The sequence below is a fragment of the Gadus morhua genome, chromosome 15 (assembly GCF_902167405.1).
Source record: "Gadus morhua chromosome 15, gadMor3.0, whole genome shotgun sequence".
Taxonomy (NCBI): domain Eukaryota; kingdom Metazoa; phylum Chordata; class Actinopteri; order Gadiformes; family Gadidae; genus Gadus; species Gadus morhua.
In genome coordinates, this window is record NC_044062.1 from 19,113,190 (window position 1) to 19,138,851 (window position 25,662).

At 44.9% G+C, this 25,662-nt stretch overlaps 1 protein-coding gene across 1 annotated transcript in view; it reads right to left on the reverse strand.

Annotated features, from left to right (window-relative positions):
- Positions 1–1,398: 1,398 nt before the first annotated feature.
- Positions 1,399–25,662, reverse strand: part of grid1a (glutamate receptor, ionotropic, delta 1a) — a 236,945-nt gene continuing 212,681 nt past the window's right edge. Inside the window, exons 12-16 of the mRNA XM_030378982.1 lie at positions 18,402–18,540; positions 9,844–10,039; positions 6,784–6,950; positions 4,105–4,345; positions 1,399–1,853 (exon numbers count right to left, since the gene is read on the reverse strand). Coding sequence (XP_030234842.1) covers positions 1,416–1,853; positions 4,105–4,345; positions 6,784–6,950; positions 9,844–10,039; positions 18,402–18,540 — 1,181 coding nt within the window. The 3' untranslated portion in view covers positions 1,399–1,415. The remainder of the gene's footprint in view (positions 1,854–4,104; positions 4,346–6,783; positions 6,951–9,843; positions 10,040–18,401; positions 18,541–25,662) is intronic.

The window sequence follows — 25,662 nt, forward strand, 5'->3', positions numbered from 1 at the left end:
GTGAACGAATGAATGAATGAATGAATGGCCCGTGAACCACGGGCCATTCAACGCGGACGGGTAACGCGGACTCCACGAAAACAGATCGCACTCAGTTTTGTATTTCAAATGCAACAGTCTTTTCGTGGAGACTATGCTCAGAGCAGCTGGAATTGAACAAGAGGAACACACACACACACACACACACACACACACACACACACACACACACACACACACACAAGTCTATGAGGGTGTGAAATCGCACATGCACACAGAGAATTTTTTTACTGCACAAGGTAAAAATCAGGTGGGTCCATCAGGTGGGTCCTGATGGAAATGAGTTCAAAACCCCTGAGCCATTTCCGCGGGTATCTCAATTGGTTCTAAGGCCTGTTAGAAAATCTTCTGTTTTGTTATTTAATGTTGTTGTCATCATTTTGATACGCGTCTACCTTTTCTGCAACAATCATCGTCATTAGGTGATGCAAGTAACTGTAAGACCGAAGCACTATTTGGTGGGGACAGATTTAGTAATACAATTAAGATTTGATATGCATTGGCCATCAGTGGCTGAGGGAGATTTCACGGCCCCTCCATGTTAGACCAAATGGCACTGGGGTCTTCTGTTGTTCTCGTTCCGAATTGTTATTGTTCGTGAATTAAATCTATTGAAAGATGTGTGTGTTCTGATGACATAACAGCCTTCCATGCTCTCTTCCAGAGGCAGTGGAAAGAATATTTTCTTTTAAGATTTCAGACTCATTGTTTTTTGTTTTTTAAAGCTTTTACCAATACGATAATGAACATGAACTCTTCTTGCCTACTTTTCTTTTTCGAACATATACATGGCAATATGAAGTATTCCAAACCAAAAAAGCGTTTTGTGAACACGTCTTTTTTTTGACCACCTTTTATTTATCATATCAAATAGATCATTTCTTTTAACGTCTGAAATTGTCAAATGTGAGTGGTTGTATTTTCCATCATGAGATCTCTTACATTCAGTTAAATGTTCATTTGAAAAGAAAACATCTTTAAACTTGGCACTTAGAAAACAACCACAAAGAATTGTCACCTTTATTCATTGAGAACAAAATTTACAAAGCCATTCAAACAGTCATTTTTTAATACTTTTAGATAGATTTTTTAAAGTCAACTTTTGAGAATAATCAAAATACACTTTTTATTTGTTACCCTCTTTCAGTACTTACAAATATGTACATAGAAGTGTCTTTATTGTCTATCATGGTTTTTCCTCCCTTATAACAAAAATCCTTTTTTTGTAGTCCATGTTTTTATTTATACGTGTCTGCAACATGTTGGCTCGGTGAGGCTCTCAGGGGTTCCTCATGAGCTGGACTGTCTGTGGAGGGTCCCGGGGAGGGGTGTGTAGGGGAGGGGGGCGGTGGGGGGGGGCTGGTCCCAGGGGGTGCTCAGATAGACGTCCCATGGCTGGGCTCAATGTCTTCCGGGATGGATCCCCTTGGCACTGACTGGTAGGACATTGGCATGGGCGTCTTGAGGGGGCTCTGCCTGAAGAGCCCACCGTTGGGGGCCCTGTGTTTGCAGCGGATGGACGGCATGGTGGCGCTGCTCAGGGGCAGGGCCAGGCTCCTGCCGGCCAGGCCGCCCAGTGACCTCCCGGCCCCCAGGCCCTCCTGCAGGAAGGTGGTGACAGACAGGGGCGGGCCGCCGCGGTGAGGCGGGTAGTCCCGCACGGACAAGGCCTCCAGGGAGTGGCTGGGCTGCATGCTGCCAATGTCCAGGGCAGAGATCTCGATGGACTGGCCTGGCAGCTGCTTGTGGGCCATGTCGTCGTCCAGCAGGCTGTTCAGACGCTGGTGGACCTGCTCCAGGTTCATCTCCTTGTCCTGCAGGTGAAAGGGGGGGGGATATTGGAGGATGGAGGTGGATAGTTCAAGGAATGGTGGAGCACAGATAAGCAGTAGGGAAGATGGAGAGATATGAGGCAGGATTGGCCGGGAGGGAGTTGGAAGAGAAAGACAGAGGAAAAACGTTAGCTGAAGGCATGCAAATTCTGTTTAAAACAAAACACATCTTAACAGACGTCGTTCATTCCACCTCGTTTACGCCAATTACTTCACCAAATTGAAATGATACAGAAGCTGAAATGAAGATGGAACGACTGGGGAGGCATTGCTTTGCAGACTCTTACGATTTGCAATGATGCAATTGGACGAAAAGTAATGTCTCAACACTTTAACCGAGCCCCAACCAATATGTCTCTTCTTCCAAGACTAATTAGGTTTATTCCCTGGTCAACCTCATTGCATGAGCATCAGCCTCCCCAAGGCTCCTGACGGACACACAGTGAACTAATCAGACTTTCCAAGAAAATGTGATTCAACAGAGGGCTTAAAGCTGCCATTTATGGCTGCCTTTTCAATTAAGCTGTAATCAGCAAACGTTATTTTTCCTTTGTACGCAACATCAGACAGTAATGGGGGTGACTTAAATGTGATATGAGAGGGAGAAGCTGGAATGGGTCTTGAAAGGGGAAAACCCATTTAAGCTTCAACCACTTTGGCCAGAATTTCAGACAAATCACCATGCAAACCTCAGCCACACTGAACACCACACACAAGGACAAATCCAACACGGCAAACTACAGAGACCATGAGGCGAGATGAAAGATGACATAATGACTTGGACTTTAACTCCACACCTCTTCTCCTCTGACTCCTCTGACTCCTGTATCATAAGCCTCTACCCCCGATTCTCACTGTCTCTCTCCCATAAGTCCCTGCAGCCCTTGAGGTCCAACGCTTGCTGTCATTATATGTCAACGGCCTTCTCCCACACTGTAATCCTTTGCCACCTGATAGAAATAATAAACTGCCCCACCTCCCCATTGACCTATTGTTTCAATGAGCTGACATTCAGGTGAAATGCACGAAGCTCCCACTGGGCTGATATTAGATAGGTTAGTTGATGTTAGAAAGCACAACACTTAGGCTAGTGCTGCCATAGTGATAGCTCACTGATCGTATCAACGGTGTGCGTTGAAAAGGAGAACACATCCAGCCACACATAATATTGTTAGAGCATGATGACCGAGGTAATGTCCTACCGGAACACCGTTGTCTACTTCCAACATCAATGAGCAAAATAGCTACAGCCACGGGGATGGGCTATAATGGGGGATGGCCTAGGTGATTATTTTGTGACAGTGATATGTAATCGTTCGGCCACAGCGCAACGTCAAAGACTGCCTCGTAACTTGAAGTCAACAACAGTAACTCAAACTCCCGCTGTGGGCCCGTCCATCGCATGGGGGGGGGGGGAGCTTGATTTACTGCCCCGTCGCCAGGGAGACCTCAGGGTACGGCTGGGCCTTGGGTGCGTGCAGGCCGGTCGGGTTTCCCCCCCCCCCCCCCCTTACTGCCTTATCGATTGTCAAGTCCACCAGCGGGTCCGATTATGCAGAATCTGCTCACACTTTAGTTCAGGGATCCGTGGCGTGCCTCAGTGTCATCGCAGTGCAGCTGAGTGGAATCAGATCTCTGGTGTTTACACGGACTACTTGAATGGATGCGCTAGACAGGGCCATTGTCTTGCATCACAGCGCTCGTTTAACACTCACAAGTAAAATTTAGTTCTGTTGTTTCGTAACGTGCCAATCAATCATGCCTGCCGAGCTCCGACTGCGCTTCCCTGGCATAATGATGATGAATCCTGTTTGTTTGCTCGGCCAGAATGGTGGTAATTAATGTGATGTGTTTCTAGTAAGCATGGAGAAGAGCGAGATAATCGTGACTTCACAGAAGACCCCCCCGATAACCAGCGCCCAACATGAGCGGCGGATGGATATCAATCACATGATGTTTGAACTCTCACGGTCAGCACAGGGGGGCACACCTATTATAACTGGGTGTACTGCAGCTCGACTAAATCGGGGCTGGTGTCAGCGCCTGCTGGATCCATAAAGTAGAGTGTGGCAGTGGCGTCCCGGGGCAGCACGGGGGGGCCCGGTGGTCTGGGCCGGGACCGGGGCCTGGGCGGGGCCGGGGGCCCCACGGTGGCCACTCGGTTCTGGGCTAGCAGGCCTGCGCCCGGGCTCTGGCCCTGGCCCGACGGGTGGTCAGTGGTGGTGGCGGTCACCTCTTTGGGCTGGGCTCGGCGGCACGGGTGGCTGTTCCACCAGGTCTCCAGAGCGGCCACCAGCAGGGCCAGCAGCAGCCCCGCCGCCAGGATGCAGAAGACGCCGGCGAAGCTGTGCAGCCGCAGGGCCCGGCCCTCTGGCTGGGCGTCGGCGTGGCTGTCCAGGTCGCAGCGGCCCCTCCGGGGCCACCACTTCTGCTTCAGGATGTCCAGGTCCCCCTTCTCCTGGAGCTCCAGGATCCTGAGGCGGAGGGGGAGAACGTGAGGACATCACGTCAGAGAATATGCTACCAACATGGTCGGGTAAAAACGCTTTACTTTCAAAACAGAGTTTATTCCTGGTTTTCCAATCTCTTTATGTCAGCACACATTGGGTTCAGATTCAGATTCAACTTCATTGTCATTTTGCAAGTACAGAGACAAAATCTTTGTATTGCATAAACTTGAATTTGACTTCCCTCCACGCTTCCAGCAACATGATTGGTCAAAGCAGATATAAAGAGAAAGAAAGCAAAATAAAGTGAAGTGCCGCATTCACCCATACTTGAGCTTGTCTGCCTTCAGACTTTAGATGGGTAATCTCAAGTTTGTGAGAGTAACGCTGTAGTACACTGGGAAATACACCACGCATCAAGTAGGCAGCGCAGAGAGTAATCTTTTTTACCTTGTGTGCATTGCCAGTATTTTTCCACACAGAAGATCCGCTTCACTGTGTGCATATTGAGTTTTTCCGAGTGATAATGCATTTGCTTATGCAGGGTTTGGAGGGGAAGGCTCCATCCACTGGTACCGAATTAATGAACTAGATAGTTTAAACGACATGATCAAGATACACATTGATTTGATAATGTACTGCACTTCGCCTCTCCTAATGTTCACACGTGCTGAATAAATGAACTCCTGCGTAAATAATGTGGAGGGAGGGGGCGGGGGGGAAAGCAGCACGAAAAGAAATGGGTTTCATATCAAGTTGAATCAACTTGAGATGAGCCACAGCGGCAGCAAGCCCATTAGTTAGCTGGCGAGACAGCAGGGCTGAGAGAGGAGAGGAGGGGACGGGTGTAGTGGAGGAGAATGATGAGGGCAGGCTGGAAACAGAAGGTAGCCACTGAATCGAGAGAGAGAGATGGACTGAAAGACAAAGAGAGAGAGAGACACAGAGAGAGAGAGAGAGAGAGAGAGAGAGACACAGAGAGAGAGAGAGAGATAGAGAGATGGACTGAAAGACAAAGAGAGAGAGAGAGACAGAGAGAGAGAGAGAGAGAGAGAGAGAGAGAGAGAGAGAGAGAGAGAGAGAGAGAGAGAGAGAGAGAGAGAGAGAGAGAGAGAGAGAGAGAGAGAGAGGGAGAGAGAGATGGACTGAAAGACAAAGAGAGAGAGAGACACAGAGAGAGAGAGAGAGAGAGAGACACAGAGAGAGAGAGAGAGAGAGAGAGAGAGAGAGAGAGAGAGAGAGAGAGAGAGAGAGAGAGAGAGAGAGAGAGAGAGAGAGAGAGAGAGAGAGAGAGAGAGAGAGAGAGAGATGGACTGAAAGACAAAGAGAGAGAGAGAGAGAGAGATAGAGACACAGAGAGAGAGAGAGAGAGAGAGAGAGAGAGAGAGAGAGAGAGAGAGAGAGAGAGAGAGATGGACTGAAAGAGAGAGAGAGAGAGATGGACTGAAAGAGAGAGAGAGAGATGGACTGAAAGAGAGAGAGAGAGATGGACTGAAAGAGAGAGAGAGAGAGAGAGAGAGAGAGAGAGAGAGAGAGAGAGAGAGAGAGAGAGAGAGAGAGAGAGAGAGAGAGAGAGAGAGAGAGAGAGAGAGAGAGAGAGAGAGAGAGAGAGAGAGAGAGAGACGTGCGAGAGAGAGACGTGCGAGAGAGAGACGTGCGAGAGAGAGCGAGAGACTATACTGCTGTCCTGCATGTTCATTAGTCAACCCTAACCGCAACAAGTCACCCATGCACACATTAGCATAGATGCTCAGGCAAAATGAATAGGACCGAACGCTGGCACACACACACACACATGCGTGTACCCACACAGACGTGCAGACACAAAGGATTTTTCTTTGTTTTATCTGCTATGGCTTTTGACATTCACATTTGGCATTCACTCACACAAACACACAGTTACACACATTGTTCTTTTCATCTAACAAAGCTTTTGACTTCCCCTCCCAAGGGCCCGACATTGAATAGTCCCACGCTTCTTCCAGCTTGTGAACTTGTTTGATGCCATTTAGGTGTTTTTAAATCTTCTGCTCACTGGTTCAACGAATAGTCCACTAAAACATCTGACACGCTGCTAAATGCAAAATAACATCTGACAAGATACATAAATATACATAATTATTATGAGTTTAATCATATATCAATAGAAAATTTGGTTTAAATATTTATTATCAATTATCAGTATCAACGTACAGCAGTAATAAGGGTAAACCAATATGGCCTAACCTGAAGGTAAACCATGGTTTACATGCATGGGCTATGTAAATAAACTATCTATTTAATTTAGTCCACCAGCTTCTTTCACTGCAGCAAGAATCAGTTTGCACACTATTGAACACAGATTACCAATGGCCCACAAGTGGCATCGGGCCTAACATCAGCATTCACTGGGTTAACCATTGGCGTGATGCCAATGTTTCCGTAACATCCACCACCATCAGCAGCCTTGGCGCGTGCTGACTCACTTCTGGGAGAAGAGGTCTCGGTAGGGGCTGCCGTGCTGCAGGGCCACGCCGTAGCCCCTGGTGCTCAGGCTGTTCCCCGTCACCGTCAGGGTGCAGTCATCGTCGGTCAGCGCCGCATACTCCACCACCGCCATGTCCCACAGGAAGGCGAAGGGCTCCCTTTTGGTCTGTGGACACACACACATGCACGCATAGACACACACGCACACATGTGCATAGACACATACACACACAGACACACATACATACACAAACACATACACGTGCATAGACAAACACATGTGCACACACACACCATGCAAGATAATAAAGCTATTAATGTTATTACGAATGTCTAATGGCTCAAGTCAAACTCAGGAAAGATGGAAAGATTTACCCTTTCCTAAGATACACAATGACAATATGTTATCTTGTTTTCGGGAAAGTTGAATTCTTTGTCTTAACAGGACTGCATTTGGACATCTCCAAGCGTGAAGCATATTTTCAGGGACACTGTGTTTCTCTGGCCTGGAGCACAAAAGAGGTGTGAGGGGTGTTTTTTATATTTTAATATATTTATTTTCTCCTGTTCTGTCAGTGTTCCCTCTGGACCCAACACTACTTTCTGCATTACTGTTGTGTAATGCAGTCCCGGTGAAACCCCAAGAAGCATTCCTGCTTCACATTGGATTCTGACTGCATGGTCTCTATATCTTTAGACAGGCGTAAGAAGAAGTTGAAGAATCTTTTTGAGTGAATAAAAAACGAATATATGTCCAATATGTTTCAAGCTTACATCAATAGCAGAAAGGAACTGTCCCCATTGATGTAAGTCTCTCCACGACCATTAAGACCATACACAGCAAAGGCAATTAGCGGCTTCAAATACAAAGCTGTTAAATGGGTTGTGTGCGTGTGTGTGCATGTGTGCCAAGACTGTGTCTAATTGTCCAACTATTAATTAATCCCCTCAAATGCTGTGTGTTGCGTGGGTGAGCGGTACGGAGCAGTTTTGCATTGTTTAAAAGTGTAACGAGAACTTAAGGAATAATACATATGAATCTGATTTGTAACTATTAATTTCAACACACACATGACTATAATAGGATGGCAAAACCAATATAGACGTTTGCATGCGTCGTAAGCGGTTTGGAATGGGAAATACTTATTGGTTCTGTACCAGAGCAAGCTATGAGTATATGAGTAATGGCTCATTCAGAGTAGACCATTATAATTGTGAGCAGGCAGCATGCCGTTTCTAATGGCCCAACATAGCCACCATAGGGACTCAGACAAAGAGAAACCATAAATACGCAGCGCGACCACCTCGACTCTCTATTATGCTCTGGTCTGTTGCGTCCGCTGTGAGTCCCCTTGGGTAACCGGGCCCCTCGTACGGCCTGGGTACTTATGAGACCCCTTATTAAGTAGACGCAGTACCCTGTGAGCTCCCTGGTGTAGCTGCTCACCGTGTGTGTCCCTGTCTGCTCCCATTTGTAGATACTCCAATAAAGGTAATTTATTCATGTTTTTAAATTCATGGGTTGTACCGTTTGGTTCGGTTCGCTTGCGTTTGGCTTAGTCGCTTCTGTTCCCACTTGACTGGGAGGCCTTTGTTCTGATAGGATTTAAAAGGGATTTACACTTCACTGTCTTTTCACTGTCATTAGAGTCAGCATGTTGGCAAAAGCAGCGGGCAACAGCTGGCTGTCAGGGTTGTCATTGGTCCTCTTCCCGGGTCATGGCCTCACTGTAGGGGAGTGTTTTTGGGACAGCGGGCCCCCATCCGTTACCTCCCACCTATTGACTTGGTGCTGAGTGAGTTGGTGCTCCATCCCCTTCTGTGGTTTGCAGTATCTAAAGAAGGGGGTTTGGTGCAACCTAACAGGGGGGGGGGGGCCCATTGACCATCATGTTTTCATTCCCTGGTCATACAAACTATTATCCTTAATCCACTGCTTTGAGTAATTTATTGTTATCATTATCTAAAATGAACCCATTTTAATTGTAGCCCTTTGTGTCAGTGTTTCATTATTAGTCGAGACACACTGTGGTGAGTGTTTGATAAGCATCTCTTTAGTGAGCGGCCCAAGATGCCCCGGTGTGTTTAACAAGGCTCTAATCTACCACCTGCTGCTTACGTCATGGTAGGAATACTTACTGCTTGCATTGTAAAGAGATGGTTCGAAGGGTAAAACAATGTCTTGGAGTGAGTGGTTTACACTGAGGCCTCTTACTGAATCTTGGTCACTTTATCGAATACATCCTGAGTCCTTTTGGCCATTAGGCAAGATGCAAAGCACGCCAGACAAAAGATGAACCGTAATGTTTGCCTAACATAAGCACGGAAGAGCATAAAACATGCTCTCAACCTAGTGGAATTTATTCATACACCCCCTAGTCAGCACACTAATAAAGTCCACACTTTATATTTCTGTTGCTTAAATCATTTAGACCCCAAACACAGAAACGGCTGATGTTTTTCCCTCCGTCCTTCTTTTATTTTCTACATTGAGGAGACTGGCGCTCTGTGCCGTCTGGTCGCCATGGTAACAGCTGATGAGCCACTAGCGCTCGGGCAAAGAGCTTTAGTGTATCTTGTAAACCTCAGATGGAAGTTGAGCAAAATAGCAGGTATTAGCAAGGCAGACTTTTTTTTTTTTTTTTATTGAAGCCTTTTATGAAAGGCCTGAGGCCTTTAGCTGCCAAAATAGGGGCTTTATGAAGGCTAAATTATACAAGGTCTTGCAATGAAATATATCACTGTTTTATTATATTCCCACAGTGAATTGAGATCCATGTCATTAAGGAGCATGTGGTGGCTGTGGAGGGGATTAGACCGTGGGGCTCCAGTTAGACTGAAGAGTCGGGACCTTGGGGATCAAACCCTATAAGTTAAAGAAACACTTCGGTTCTGTTCAGACGCACTGACTCGCTGATCAGGACGAACACCACGCCGTATGTGATTACAGATGCGTTGACCACCAACCCACCTAGCTATACATATCACCATTATAGCAAGACACCTCCGCAGGTGTTTCCTGCTCCCCTATTGGCTGACGGAGGCAGCGGTGCGCTCACCTTCTTGATGCCGTCGGCGGGGCTGAAGACGGAGTTGTCCTGGCCCTGGTTCTTGTTGATAGTCCTCCAGAGCTCAGCGAAGGTGCTGTCCTGCTCCAGGGGGTTGGTGCCCTTGGCCCGGAAGTACTCGTAGACGGCCGACTCACGGACCGTCCCGTACACCAGGTCGGACTGCTTGGACAGGTCCTGGAACGACCTGCAGGGTAGCACAATAAAGGGCGCTACATTAGCTCACAGGAGCTAACTCTGGCTCAGGTTTCTTTCGTCTCGCTTTTGTTAAAAAAAATAGATGTCCTCTCTTTCCTCTCCCACCCCCAACGGAATGAGTGGAAGCAGAGGAAGTCTCTCAGTAACACCCCCGGATAATCTCGAACAAGTAGATGGCTTAAAGAAAAAGTCAGGCTTTGAGATGAAATTTGTTTTCATGTGGAAACCAAGGAACAAAGAGCAAAGTGATGATGAACCCAGCGTGAACCGGCGCATTAGGGAAACGCAGACCAGCCAAAGCAGATGGGCACGGAAATGTTTGGGGTTATTTAGGGCTCACCATGTTTTAATGAAACTAGAGTTTCTGCACGCGCATTGCGCGGGCTCAACCTCTAATTGTAATTAAACCCATAGCAATAATCTGGAAACCCCATTCGATAATCCAACAAATTTCTAATGATATAAAAACATTTTGCCACGTATAACATTTTAATGTTACAACGTACAACATTTTGATTATCCTTTTACGTAATGAAGCAAGCATTATAATTTCCTTCTTACGTTATGAAGCAAGCGTACACTTGGACAAATGTAGTGGATTTCTGTGTCGAACTGAGAAAACAGGGAGTGGAAGGACGGGACCCTATAATGTTCAGTTGACTGTCAGTAATAATAGTAATAATAATAATAATAAAAAAATCTTTTTCATCATTTTGTGAACTCATTGATTGTAATTTATCGTATGATGTGTACTTTTTGGGATTTGATAAGAGCTGTCTTTTAGTGTTCACCACAAATTACTTTTAAAAACTAGCCTGGGTATAGCCATGCTGCCTTGCGCGCGATTTCATTTTGCGCTGCTATGCAGCCTGAATTCCATGGATCTGATTTTCGCCTGAGATCGGGAGCCAATCACAGGACGGGGAGGGACGGCAAGACGATGGCGACGTCTATGCGACACACCCATCGTCTTCTTCCTCATCGAATTTCTGTCGATCTACATACGTCATCTGGTACAATTGATAAGATTGGCTATGAGCTACGTACAGACTCAAATGCTAGGGTACAAATGGGTACAAATGTCAGGATATGTTGGTCATTTTATACAAAATGAACGACCTGCCATTGCTTGTCGAGGTGAGAAATAGACTCTTCACTTCCTTTATCGCAATTTCTACAGTCTATAGACAGAACATGTTACCTGGGAGAGTTTGTCGACGACGCCGTTAAAATAGACGGAAGGGGGGGAGTGGGGATATGTCTGTCTGTGCTGTGTATGTGTGCGTTTGTGCGGGCTGTGTGTGTGTGGGTGTGCATGCTGCAGGCTGCTTGGCACCTGCGCACTTACCAACTTGAGTATCTTGTGCGACAGGCTTGCTATTATATAGTAGTAAGATAAGATGTCACATTAGTGTACATGGACTGTTAAGGGTGTTAAAATAAAAAAGGATTAAACCTCAACATTTGTTGGGGTTGAAATGAGGGTTCTATAGCAATCCTAGGGGGTGCTATAGCTCCATCCAGCCTTAAGCTAGAGAACGATTGGCTGACTTAATAAATACACACACAATGATACCAAAGAAAATACAGCATTATAATTCTCATGCTCGGATAACCACGACATTAGACTCACAATTCAGCCTTTAGTAGGACTGCCGCAACCGAGATTACCAGCACATTAACAGAGATGTGTTCACATTGTTGCTCCTCAATCCCCACCAAACCAGACAGTAAACATGCTGAGCAGATGCTAGGCTTTCGGCTGGGACTAGTAAACAAGCAATAAAGGGGCCCAGTATAACTAACGCCGTTTCAGGAGAATGGATTTCCCTGTTGGCCACACCTGTCATTCAGCACTCAAACCGATTTTCAATTTTCTCATGCAACGATTTCATTAAATTCCATTCAGATACCATTAGTATGTATGTATAACAGGCTCATTTTATTGCAGGAATGCACTGAATAATCATCTATAATTTTTCCCACCAGTAGTACTCCAATGTTTGTATCATTTAATCGAAATACAACCCCCGGATCAAATGCAAATTAATTTTCCCCTTGAATAAATTGATACATTTCATATTTAATATAAGATCTTTCAAGGAATTTGAACAAATACATTTATTTAAATACAATTCAGTAATGACTTCCTGCCCTATTTAATTCCAAATCTATTGAAGAAAAAATGTTGAATGAATAAATACAGGTTATGAGTACAGTATACATCAGTATACATTATTAAGTATAAAATCAACACCTCATCCACACAGCTAGATAACCTGACATTTTCTCTTTTAGCAGCGTGATCTTCGTCCCTTTACTACTTGCTTCATCATGCTTCAAAGTAAAATAACTCTGTGTCTCCTACTGGCTTTGATCAGCACTGAACTGGAGGACGGTGTTTGTGGTTCTGTGGTGAACAGGCGGAGACCACTCTTTCCTGAAAGGTCACGGTGTAAAGTGAGCTACTCCAATCGCTCCAGCCCATTCTGTGAGTAATTACTACTGCAGCATTGTGACTGGGAGGCTATGATGTTACTGGGAGGTTTGGTGTGACTGGGAGGCTGTGGTGTGACTGGGAGGCTATGGATGATGACAGTGCTTATAAAGCTGTTGAGAAAAGCCAGTTATCTTGTTGGTGGATGGGAGGCTTTAGGAGGGGGATGAGATGGAAAAAGAGACAGATTTACCACCGCCTCCTGGACCACTAACACACAGTTTCTTTGAATAAACTGATTCCTAGTCAATACTATCCCCCTGTAAAATACAACCACTCGATCATCAACACACTGATCAACCTGTTGCAGCATAGAATTTAGAGCATGTTTAAAGGAGGTTGATGATGGTGGTTGTGTGTGTCAGTCTGTCTGTCTGTGTGAGGGTGTCTGTCTGTGTGAGGGTGTCTGTCTGTGTGAGGGTGTCTGTCTGTGTGAGGGTGTCTGTCTGTGTGAGGGTGTCCGTCCGTCCGTCCGTCCGCCCGTCCGCCCGCCCGCCCGTGAGTGTGTTGGGCAAAGGATCCTTACCACTTGTACACGGTTGTACACGTATTTCAGTTTTATAGAACAATGTTTTTCTTTTATAGAACAATGTTTTTCTGCCCTCTCCTATTCTTCTCATAATAGTATGAGACCACTAATAATGGCTGGGACCTAATGCAATCTCAACGGCATCATCCAGGAACATTGTTTTCTCTGCTTCATTCCATTTCGAGATGTGTGACGTGACAAATTTGTCATATTTCTTGAACCGAGTGACATGACATGGAGGGAGGGATACACACACACACACACACAGACACACAGAGTAGAGTGGGCGAGAGAGAGAGAGATCTTACTTTTAACAACAATAACACCAACCCGAGTATCCCTTCTGTCCAATAATCTCAGAGGTGAGAGAATAAAGTGGACCAATTCCAGCAGTTGATTAGCTGCTGGTGATGTTATGTTTTTTCCTGCTGTTGTTGTTCTTGTTGTTTTTGTTTTGGAGTCAAGTGACCCACGACTGAGGTCGTATTTCAGGGGGTTAAATTCTCGATTTAGAGACAGCCGTAACTGAGCTGGTCAGCTCCACTGGGATTGTAACACTATGCAATCACTGCAGACGTCTGTATGTATGCACCTTCCAGGGAATGTAATGTATTGCCCAAGGAGCCTTTAAGCTCCGAGACTGCTGTGTTATGATAGGCATGATCATGGGAAGATACGGGCAGTTACCAAGCATACATTCCATGAGACAATGGGTGGACATAATTCTTATAGAGAAACTTTCACATCATGAGTAAATACAAAGGAAACAAAGTTGAGGGGGAGTGACCATCGTGGAGAGTTTAGGATTGGCCATGGCTGAATTATGTAAATAGGGTTTATATAATTTGTATATAATTATATTTTATAGTTAAGTGGTGAGCCCATGCTCATTTTAATATTGGGGTTCTGGTTGAGTCCACTGGTACCAAACATTATTTGTTATATCATGCTAGAACATAAGTCATCCTGGCCTTTGATACGGTTCGATCCTTGTCCTTGATGATGTCCTTGATGTTTCTCTTTAATCAACGGCAGCATCACAAAATCAGAAGCCATGAATAGCCATGAAACGTAGATGGTAACATGGTGTCAATTTATGACTTTTCTAAGCGGTGCCAGAGATGAAACATCCTATAGTCAATTACTCCTGCTCACCATAAATGTCGTCTAGCCACCGCTAGAGAACTGGCTTACGAATAATGATATTGACTTTTCAGCACATTTTCTGTCCAAAATTAAATCGAAACAGGGAGTCAGAACACTGAAAGCCTTGTCCTTTCAGACACAGAGATTAGCATATTGCTAAAAGAAATGTGTTTACTTTTTGGGCCTTTCTCTGAAAGAATTAAAGCATGTAAGTGATGTTAATGACCAAGGTTGAGAGGATCATAGCATCTCTGACAAAAACAATGAATCTGACGATTGCTCCTGCCCCGCCACACACACACACACACACACACACACACACACACACACACACACACACACACACACACACACACACACACACACACACACACACACACACACACTTACTCAAATGAGTCAACAAACGGCGATCCGGCCAGAATACTAAGAAGGGAACAGAGATGGAGATTGTTTTAATCAGCCCTGCCTTTCTAAATGGTCTGCTGTTGTGAAATTAATCAAAGTAGTTGGCCTTTCAGCAACACCGTCGAAACAAACGGCACAGAGATCAGGTTCACACGAGAGCATCACAACTATATGTGCGTTGCCATGCGACCCACGCCACGTCTTGCTTCCGGTTTACGATTACCTCTGCCATCTTGGAGAACATAAGCAACACAGAGCTAGTCCAGAGGAATACACCCATCCAGCCCTGCCTTCTGTATTCTGCATGTGCATCTATCTTGCTTTTATGGCGTTATATCAAATATCAGAATTTACAGCTGTTTAGGGGTGGATTGTTGCAAATCTGTAACATTTCCCAGACCAAAAACATTAGCATTTTTCATATGAGGTTTTATTCCCTGTTGTCGAACTACAGTGAATGTCTGGCTGGAGGAAGAGGTTTTGGAGAATTAGTGTCTATCTTTTACAGCTTCAGCTATTTGTTGCTGTTTCTTCCAGTCCTGGCTTCTAGTTGTGGCTTCTCTGGTCTTGCATGCTTTAAATTGAGCTGCATCCGACAGCATAGAACCACACGCAAATCATGCAGAACATACAGAAGCCTCCTATTCCGATTAAATATTGCTCTATTTTGCCCATAGTTTGTATTCTGTTCACGCTTCTGCTTTCTATAGACAGTAAATAAGTGAGGGAGCTCTTGTGAACTCTCCCAACTTATTGCAAATCTGTGTGTTAATATCTTTATGTGACTCAGCCCTCCCACACATCATTAGAGATGCATATTTAAAGGTTTGTACATTGGCAGGAGAGGTAAACAAAAGTAGTAATTAACCTGTAATCAGTCTATAACTCCAGCTACATTGCTTTAATCTGTTTATGGCACTTCATTATTTAGTAATGAGGTTGTTTATAGTTACACATCATCAAAAATAAGCATAACTCTGACCACAAGTTGTAGCCCCATTGATCGTTAAAGAACCAGCATTTATTATAGTTTCAAGTGCAGTTTTGCAGTACATCGCAAATGCAAAACTGTGATTCTGAATATGCCAATATTAATAACAAAAAAGTAGTGCTATTCCTATTTGTGTCCGTTCAGCATGTCATTTCACGTCATGGTTGTAAGGAAGCATTGAACAACATCAAGTGTCTTGGCAGCTTGTAGCAGACACAATCTGGTGCTGTTGCCTTGTGCCCGTATTTATGCCACCTTGTTGTGAAAAATTGCATGCAACAAAATAACAAAATCCACGAGAGCAGGAACCATTGTAACTAAGAAATAACCAGCTTTGATTCAAACAAATAAACAGAGGATTTGTGGCCCGTATGCTTGACTTCTTAAGGACACAACATTTTAATGTTGTCTTCACGGTTTGAATGCACCAATTTCACAGCATCTTGAGGCAACCAAAAACTTTTGAATCGTGCCAGAGTTTTTCTGGCGCTCTTTAAAGTTATATAGTGGAGTATCATTCAGAAAGATTGTTTCATGGCATTATGTCAGGAATCCTTCAGTTAAGACACGATGTAGACGAGACTATCGCCCAGTTGGTATATTCGTGGCAGTTGTATTAACCTTGTTGTCGTAGATTCTGTGACAGCTGTAACCAATATCATAGCTACACTCTCAATGCTTGAGGACAGGACATATGCCATTAACCCACACACATTTATCAACTAAAAAACACAAACACAAACATACACTCACACACACTCATCCATGGATGGATGTAGCACTCACCACACACATTAAATTCCTCCTTTGCAAATAGCAAGAGCTTGTTTGTTTCCCCAGCATTATCAAATGTTCTACCACAGCAGCATTGAATTTAGTAGCCTGATGCGATTAATTTGCCGGAACACAACAAGGTCTAATAAATTGTTTGAGAAATACTCAATAGATATACTCCTAAAACAAAAGACGCAGCCTCATTATACGGGAGTTGAAGAGATAAGATGAAGAGGTTTCAGCGATTGGTAGAAGATAGATGAGTAGGAGGAAGAGCAAAGCATTAAATGAGGTAAGGGAACTGTTAGGCAAATGGCGTTTCAGGTATACGTTATAAATAGAGTTATGTTATGCTAGTGGGCAGACAGGGTAGGAGAGCTTTAATTTACTGGATTGTGCTCTTTAATGGAAGGTTGATTGAGCAACGCCCATAAGCCCTGCACATCTTATCAGTATAATATATTAATTCCGATGGTAATAAAGATGAAACATAAACACGAAAGAGATGAAAACATTCCGTATGGTAATGTGACAGGATATGCTACATTTACTGCTAGTTTACGTTACGTGCCTTGAATATAATACAAGATAAAGATAATATTTTTTTAAAGCAAGCGGGAAATATAATACAGCGAAGTATGATGGAACAATGGATTATAGGTATCAACAAATGTCATGTTACAAGAAAAACAAAACAAAAAACAGACACATGAATAGGTCTTCATGATGTAATAAATAATCACAACGCAATCGAGCAATGATTCACCACATTACAATCGGCAACAACATTTACTGTCCAGCCGTGCTCATGCAACGCAGCTCGCTGTCAGCTCCACCTCATTCGGATCATCTCAATCAAATTATATACAATGACAAAGGAAAGCTTTGTGAAATAATCCCCACTGTAACAAAGTTATTTATGTAAGGATCAGAGTGCTCTCGCACTCTCACACACACACACACACACACACACACACACACACACACACACACACACACACACACACACACACACACACACACACACACACACACACACACATATAATGCATTTACATGCGCCCACAGTGCTGCTTACTATTCCATGTCATTTCTCTATAGTCCAGATGTAGCTGTTTGATCATCCTCCGCACGCAAACCCAACACAATCACACAGATCCCAGGCCAGCCATTGGGCGGATAGAAAGCTGCACACTGGATTTACTGGCAAATAACATTTTGCAGCAAGAGGGGAACACATTTCTTCTTGTTAGGCAGCAATTTGGAGATTTCACACACACTCAACATGTCACTGAATGGAGATTGACGAGGAGGACTTTACAGTCGTCTCTACGATAAAATAAACCCACATTTCTGCGCGACTATTATCATTTGTAACCTCGGCTGCTTGAATTCTAATGTCGTCCCACTAAACACGTTCTCTGTGCGTGTGTGTGTGATCTCTGAGCTTACGTAAGATAATCTGTTGTCTTTGTTTTTGTATCAGGACTAACAGGCCAGCAATTAGTGGTTACACTGTTTCTCACCAAGACCGCAACACAGTGAAACCAGTTCTTTATTTCTGGGGAAATCAGTGTAAGAATGACTTTAGCTGTGTAGTACATGTTCTTGAGATGACAAGCAATTTGTACCAATCACCGTGTAGCTCGAGACACCTATGTGATCGCGTACATCTGCGTGGTCATTCAAGAGGGACCCCCGAGCAAGAGGGTTTAAATCAAGCGTATTATATTTTTACCATATTCTAGACTCTGGTTATCTTAGGCATTGTAATTTTTTTGCGCAAAGCATTTACCAGGTGCCATATGTATTCTATAATAACCCAAGCTGATAGCGTGCATACAAGTGTCTTTAGGTATTTTGCATTACACTTTCTGAACACCATTAATTGATTTCTGCTCCACCCTACGCAAAGTGACTACACTACAAATAAACAATTAAGTAGACACTTGGGGAGAAGGGAGGCGGGGCGGGGGGGGGGGGGGGGGGGGGGGGGTGCGTCTTACCGAACGGCGTTGTCCATACGGGACACGGTGAGGTAGGCGGCGAGGTTGGCGGTGTAGGAGGAGCACACGATGAGGGTGAAGAGCCACCAGCTGCCCATCACGATCCGCAGGGCTACGGACCCCAGGATGGAGTCGTTTCCTGGGAACACGGACGTGAAAGAACCCCCCCAATCAATCACATAGACGGGGCTGTCACACACATATGGTGTTTATGCACACACACACACACACACACACACACACACACACACACACACACACACACACACACACACACACACACACACACACACACACACACACACACACACACACACACAGGAAGGCTATGTCGGGAGAAGGGAAGTCTGTATACATCTGAAGAGGAAAATGAAAAATGCATTTTTAAATGTACTTTCTTTTAACCACTTTACAATTCAACACACTCTCTCTCTCCCACATACGCGCGCACACACACACACACACACACACACACACACACACACACACACACACACACACACACACACACACACACACACACACACACACACACACACACACACACAAGCTCTGAGGGCGGTGTCAACCATGTGATACAAGAACCCTCTCATCGGGGAGAGCGGGGGGGGGGTGAGGAGTCATCGATGCGCAGGGGAGCTCTCCTTCACACTCGCCCCCACACCTGAGCATCAATCCAATAAGCCCCCCATCCCCGCTGCACACACAGACTCCGACGACCTGAACACCCTGTTCTAGATATAGGTGCTCCTCTGACCTCAGCTGTCTACATCAGCTACCACGAATCGCTGTCAAATACAAATATAAACATAACTGACAACACAACACAACAGTCTCATTAATAATGAATGCACAGAGAAGGATTCACAAATGTAATTTGTGATTTATTACTCTCTTCTCACAAATACATTTCAATGCACACACAAATGGATATCGGTATGTATAAATGTAAAATAAATCAAAAATCAAAAATAAGTTTCACAAACACATTTCTGATCCACACACAAATGTGTCTTGTTTATTTTTTTTTTTAAATAAATCAATAAATATATAAATTAAAAAAATATTTGCAATTTTCATCAAAAAGGTACGGAACCCGTAAAGGGACATGAAAAAAAGAAAAAAAAAGTAAACGTTTCTCGTGAGCAAGAGAAAGTATCTCGTGCGCACGAGAAGGTATCTCGTGAGCACGAGAAGGTATCTCGTGAGCACGAGAAAGTATCTTACGCGCACGAGAAAGTATCGTACGCATATCACTGGCAGTGTGTGTGTGTGTGTGTGTGTGTGTGTGTGTGTGTGTGTGTGTGTGTGTGTGTGTGTGTGTGTGTACTTTAAATGTGAATAAGTGCACATATAAATCTCGATTTTATTTTAATAAAGTATTGATTGTTCAGCATGATGCAGTCTAGTGATTTGGGGTTACGTCTGTGAAGTGTCCCTACCAAAGCTGAGACCAAACTTACACCCATGGAATAAAGTACCCAGCCTGTCAACAAACGGTGGCCGCTTCATTCCGACCATATTCCGACCTATAAGGCACACTAACCATCTCGTAGTTGGAGGCAAAAGAGAATACGCGCTCCAATAGTGCGAGATAAAAATATAGCACATTCATTTTAATGATTTTAGCTTGTGCGTGCCCGTGCCCGCGATAAATCACACACAAGCTAAAATCATTCAAATTAATGTCCTTTATTTTTATCTCAAATTATTGGATCACGTCTTGCACTCCGCCTCCAACTACGAGATGGTTAGTTACATCTTTCCTGCTGTCGGCTCCCAGACCGAGGAGCACAGGTGATACGTTCCCTCCAGGACCGATGCTCTCTCGGGGGCAACACCCTTCACTTTGACCGACAGTGAGTCTGCTTATAGGTCGGAATATGATGGAATGAAGCGGCCACCGATTCTTGACAGGCTGGGTACTTTATTCTTCATTACTTCATTATCGTACATTACTTCACTAGACTGACACGCACGCTATCGCTCACTCTCCTCGCTCGTCCACCTACTCGCTGACGTCACACACACACACACACACACACACACACACACACACACACACACACACACACACACACACACACACACACACACACACACACACACACACACACACACACACACACACTTCTCGTGCGCACGAGAAAATATCTCGTGAGCACCAGATACTTTCTCGTCTTCACGAGAAACGTTTACTTTTTCTTTTTCATGTCCCTTTACGGGTTCCGTAAAAAGGTATTTGGATGTTGTTACATTTATAAACAAACTGTTAAACTTGAATTTACAAGACGTTTTTCATTTGTGAAAATTTGTTGTAGGCCTATGTATTTATATGTGGATTTTTGACACTCTCCTGACGTGGCTGGATTCACAAATACATTTTTTTCAACAAGGAACTCTCTGTAGCCAATCAGATGCCTCTCTCGTTTTCAGCCAATCACATGACTGCAGTGACTGGGTTTTTAGATTGTAGATGCCGTTAAAGCAGCATTAATAATCGTTTATTACTTTAACGGCACCGACCATCCCAAAACCCAGTCAAAACTAGATTGAAAAAGTGTGTAGTTCAAAACGTGACGCAGCTTTTACTTCTTCGCCACCTAGAGATTGTTATGTATGATCATTCAAAAACCCCATGTTCTATTTCATGTAGGCTACGCCGTCTAGGCTTCGCCTTATGGGCTTGTCCCGTGCGCGTGCTTGCGCGCACTGAAAAATTTCAACTATGCACCAATGAACGTGGGCACCGCCCACATTTCCCACGGCACCGTGTACATAAGGCGGCGCAAACCGCCGCCCATCCTCCCTTTTCTTTCAGCAATTTGTACTGATAAACGAAGAGATATGACTTCCAACGATAAGATGACCCGTGGCAGCGGCGTGGGCCTCAGTGCGCCTCCTGTCCCGCTTCCCTGGCGCCTCGGCGCTGAACACGCCGCGGCTGCCTTGGTTGCCCCCGCCTCCTGCGCCGCCTGCCGCGCGCTGCCTGAAGAGGGGCTCCTCTCCAGGCACCTCTTTTTCTCCCCGTCGGTGGATCTCGCTGAGGCCATCGACATCTTCGGGGCCGGAGTTCCGGACGCCCAGGACGCCGGCGAGCACTTCGTGGTTGACGACGTCGCCTCCTTGGACGACGTCTTTCCTGGCTCTGCGTCCGAGTTCTCCCGCTCTGGGGCTTCCACCAAAGCCACTACCGTCCCGGGGGAGAGACCGCGCCGGATGGCCAATCTCTTCGGCGAAATCATGGGTGACGCGGCGGCCATCAAGGGCATCCCTATGCCAGCCCCGCCTCTCGCCCCCATGTCGGATGACATGCAGGGCCTGTTCGGCAGGCGCACAGGGAGTTTCTCTGTCTCATGTCCCGCGGCGGTTGCATCCCGACATTGTCAGACTGATCTGGCAGAGGTTTCGGGACGGCTCAGGTGGACCTGTTCGCGTGCAGGGAGAACACACACTGCAGGGGGTGGTTCTCTCTCAACCCCTCGGGATCTTCCCCCGTTGGGGGTGGATGCGTTGGCGCACACACCTTGGTTTCTTCCGCTCCAGCTGATCCTTCCTCTACTGGAACCTCCCTGCTCTGTGGTTTCCAGAGCTGGCAGCGCTCTCACGGACGGCGCCGTGGCCGGTACCGTTCATACCGGATGCGCTTTCACAGGCCCACGGAACGGTGCACCACCCGCCCGATGTATCGGGACGGCTGTTGCATACACCACGCTGGGGTCTCCCCACCGTGTTGCGCGGGTTGTCCAGGGACCCTTTCGAGCCTCTGTCTCAGGCCCCTTTGGTTGCCCTGTCCTTTAAAACTGCGCTCTTATTGGCTTTGGTTCTGCCAATCGGGCCTGTGAGCTGACCGCTCTGTCTGTCAGTCCGAGCTGCTTGTGGCTTAGCGAGGACAACTCCTTGGCGCTGCTCAGACCTAATCCTGCGTTCCTCCCTAAGAACATTAATAGTTCTTTCCGGTCGAGCGATATTGTGCTTAAGGCTTTTCACCCCCCGCCTCATTCTAGTGAGGCGGAGGCGGAGTTGCATCTCCTGTGCCCTGTGCGGCCGCTGGCTATGTACGTGAAACGCTTGTTTTGTGTGTTATAGCGACGCTAGCAGGGGCCGCTCTCTCTCTAAACAGCGGTTTTCTCGCTGGATATGTGAGGGCGTTTGTTTAGCCTACGCTCGGCAAGGCTTAGCGCCACCATTGGGCGTTAAAGCTCACTGGACACGGGGCGTGGCCGCTTCAACGGCTCTACTCAGAGGCGTTCCGGTGGAAGACATTTGCGCGGCTGCGTCTTGGTCTTCCCCCGGCCCCTTTGTTCGTTTCTACATTTTAGGCTAACTCGGCAAATCTGTGTTGGAGTCCGGTGCCCCTTCTACGGCTTAAGAATGATTTTTCCCTTCACATTCATGGATTCCATGAAGGACGGATTGGGCCCGGAGTCTTTGGAGACTCACTTTTTTCTCTTGATCATCGCCTTGCTTGATCTAGGAGGAATTTGTTTTTTATTAAGCTGTTGTGTTTTGCACATCCTCTGCTTTTTTGAGTCTTGTGTGCTCTGGTGACTTTAAGTTTCTTGACTGGGGTCCAGCAGGAGTACATTGATTGGGCTCCGCTCACAGCTTCACCTTAGCCCATAAGGCGAAGCCTAGACGGCGTAGCCTACATGAAATAGAACGATAGTTATGATATTATAACTCTAGTTCTATGATTGTAGGCGTAGCCGTCTAGTTTCCCACCTGCTGTACCCTCCAAATGCTGAAAGAATAGCGTGGAGGATGGGCCGCGGTTTGCGCCGCCCAATTAACGTGGGTGGTGCCCACGTTGATTGGTGCATAGTTTAAATTTTTCAGTGCGCGCAAGCGCGCGCACGGGACAAGCCCATAAGGCGAAGCCTAGACGGCTACGCCTGCAATCATAGAACTAGAGTTATAATATAATAACTATCATTATTTCCCATAGACATTTGATCGAGGGAACCAGGAGGCTCGGAGGCAGGGCTCTTCAGAGGTCGGAACTGCAGCCATGTGATTGGCTGAAAACGAGGGAGGCATCTGATTGGCAACAGAGAGTTCCTTGTTGAAAAAAATGTATTTGTGAATCCAGCCACGTCAGGAGTCTCAAAAATCCATATAAATACAGACCAGTTCACACACAAATGCAAACAAGTTCACAAATGAAAAGCGTCTTGTTAGTTCAAGTTTAACAGTTTGCATATAAATGTTACAACTTCCAAATCAATTTTTGATGAAAATTGCAAATATTTTTTAAATTCATATATTTATGGATTTATATTACATTTATTTAAACCGAGACACATTTGTGTGTGGATAAGAAATGTGTTTTTGAAACCTATTTTTGTATAGGGATTTATTTTACATTTATACATACCGATATCCATTTGTGTGTGCATTGAAATGTATTTGTGAGAAGAGAGTAATTTATATATAAATCAACATTTGTGAATCCTTCTGTAGGAGCCTAAATGCCTATTGGCTTTATTTAAGTTCATATTTTACAATGACGTTTGGATTTTCATAAGTGAAATAATATCATAGTTAATTGCGTTAATTTCGAATATATGGAATTTTATTTTGCAATTCACTTGCAATATTTTTGGTGTATGCGCACATTTAGTTACTTTATTTTGAAGTGTGACAGGAACTTAATTGTTTTAACTACCGGTGACAGACTGTCAGGACAACAAGCGTGGAGCCACACAGTTTTTTGACCTCTCTCTCTCTCGTTCACTTTCTATCTCTTACCTCTAATCATAACCTCATTGTGGAAAAGAATTTTAGTATTTTGCGTTGGACAAGTAAACCCTTTAAACATCACGTCGTGGTCCAGTGGATTATTTTTGTGGATATTAGATGAGGTGTGCGTCGAAGGTAAAACGGAGCGTCAAGCTGAAGCTTCACTAATTAGACCTATTGATCCTATACCTTCTCTGTGCATTCATTATTAATTCATTATGTGCACTCATTATTAACTTTTCTGACCCCATAGTCTCTATGCACACAGACAGACACAAAAAAACATGAATCGTCATTATTATTGTCATCATCATCATCATTATTATATATATATATATGTATCATCATTATCATCATCATTATCATCAGAGTCAACACCTGTATGCTTCCTCCTGAACCCTCCACTCATAACCCACACTCTGATCTATCTTCATCCAACATTAACAGGCCAGGGTATGAAGTAGAAAGCTTCTCCTCTTATACATCTGGGTGTATTGTGTAACTCCTACTACAGCCTATCAAGGCAGCCGCAGCACACTGTCATGTCATAATGTTCGCTTTGTGTTCCCTCCGGTCTAACCTCACGTGTCAGTGTGTGGCCTCATGTGTATCCGGCCTTTTCCCCACAAACAAGACACAGATAGATGGTCGCATTGTCTTTGGTATCTTCCCATCGTGTCGGTGTCCGACTCTATGTCCATCTCACTTACTTGAGTCTCAGTGAATGTTCATAACCAAGCACAAAAGAGAAGGGATGGGGGGGGGGGCTCAGAATACATTGCGGTTTCCAACCGTGAAGCCATACAAATGTCAGAGTAAAAGCTGGGAGGAAATGTGAAAAGTAATGAATATGTAGTCGTCGGGAAGCATAAAGGCATGAGCAGCTGTACCCTTTGGATGGCCCAAAAGAAACGGTAACTTTCTAGTTGACAACACTGCATCCATCATTATCTGCTTTCATTCTCCTATGAAATGACTTTGATACGAGGAAAGGTTAAGGTCGCCTGGACATTAGATGAGACAAGGACATTAAGACAATATTTTCCCCCACACATCCCCAGAATTTAAAGTAGCAGTATCGAAATAACAAAAGAAACTCAGACTAGCATGTGTTCCAATAACATTATAGACATGCTGTGTTTGAACATATATCAGCTATTTGTGTGTGCGTCCAGTGCCGCCGCAACCATAATGCGCACTACGCGCTGCGCGTAGGGCCTCAAGTCCTGAGGGGGCCCCCCAAAAAAAAAAGAAAAAAAAAAAAATAGGCTGTCTCTGTTTACAAAGTAAAGTCTGTAAATATTTGTGTAAATAGTTTCTGCTTGTTAATCTTTGCTTCATAGAAGAATTGTTTTACTTGTATACTTCTGGTTTTAAGTTTGTATTTATGGATAACTATTTAATTTAAAAGATTTTGGACATTCCAATACTTGTGTGTACTGTATGTATGTTTTGGCTGTTCTGTGAACTGTGTTTACAAAGTAGATTTAACTTTTGCGTTTTAATAAAATGTTAAACT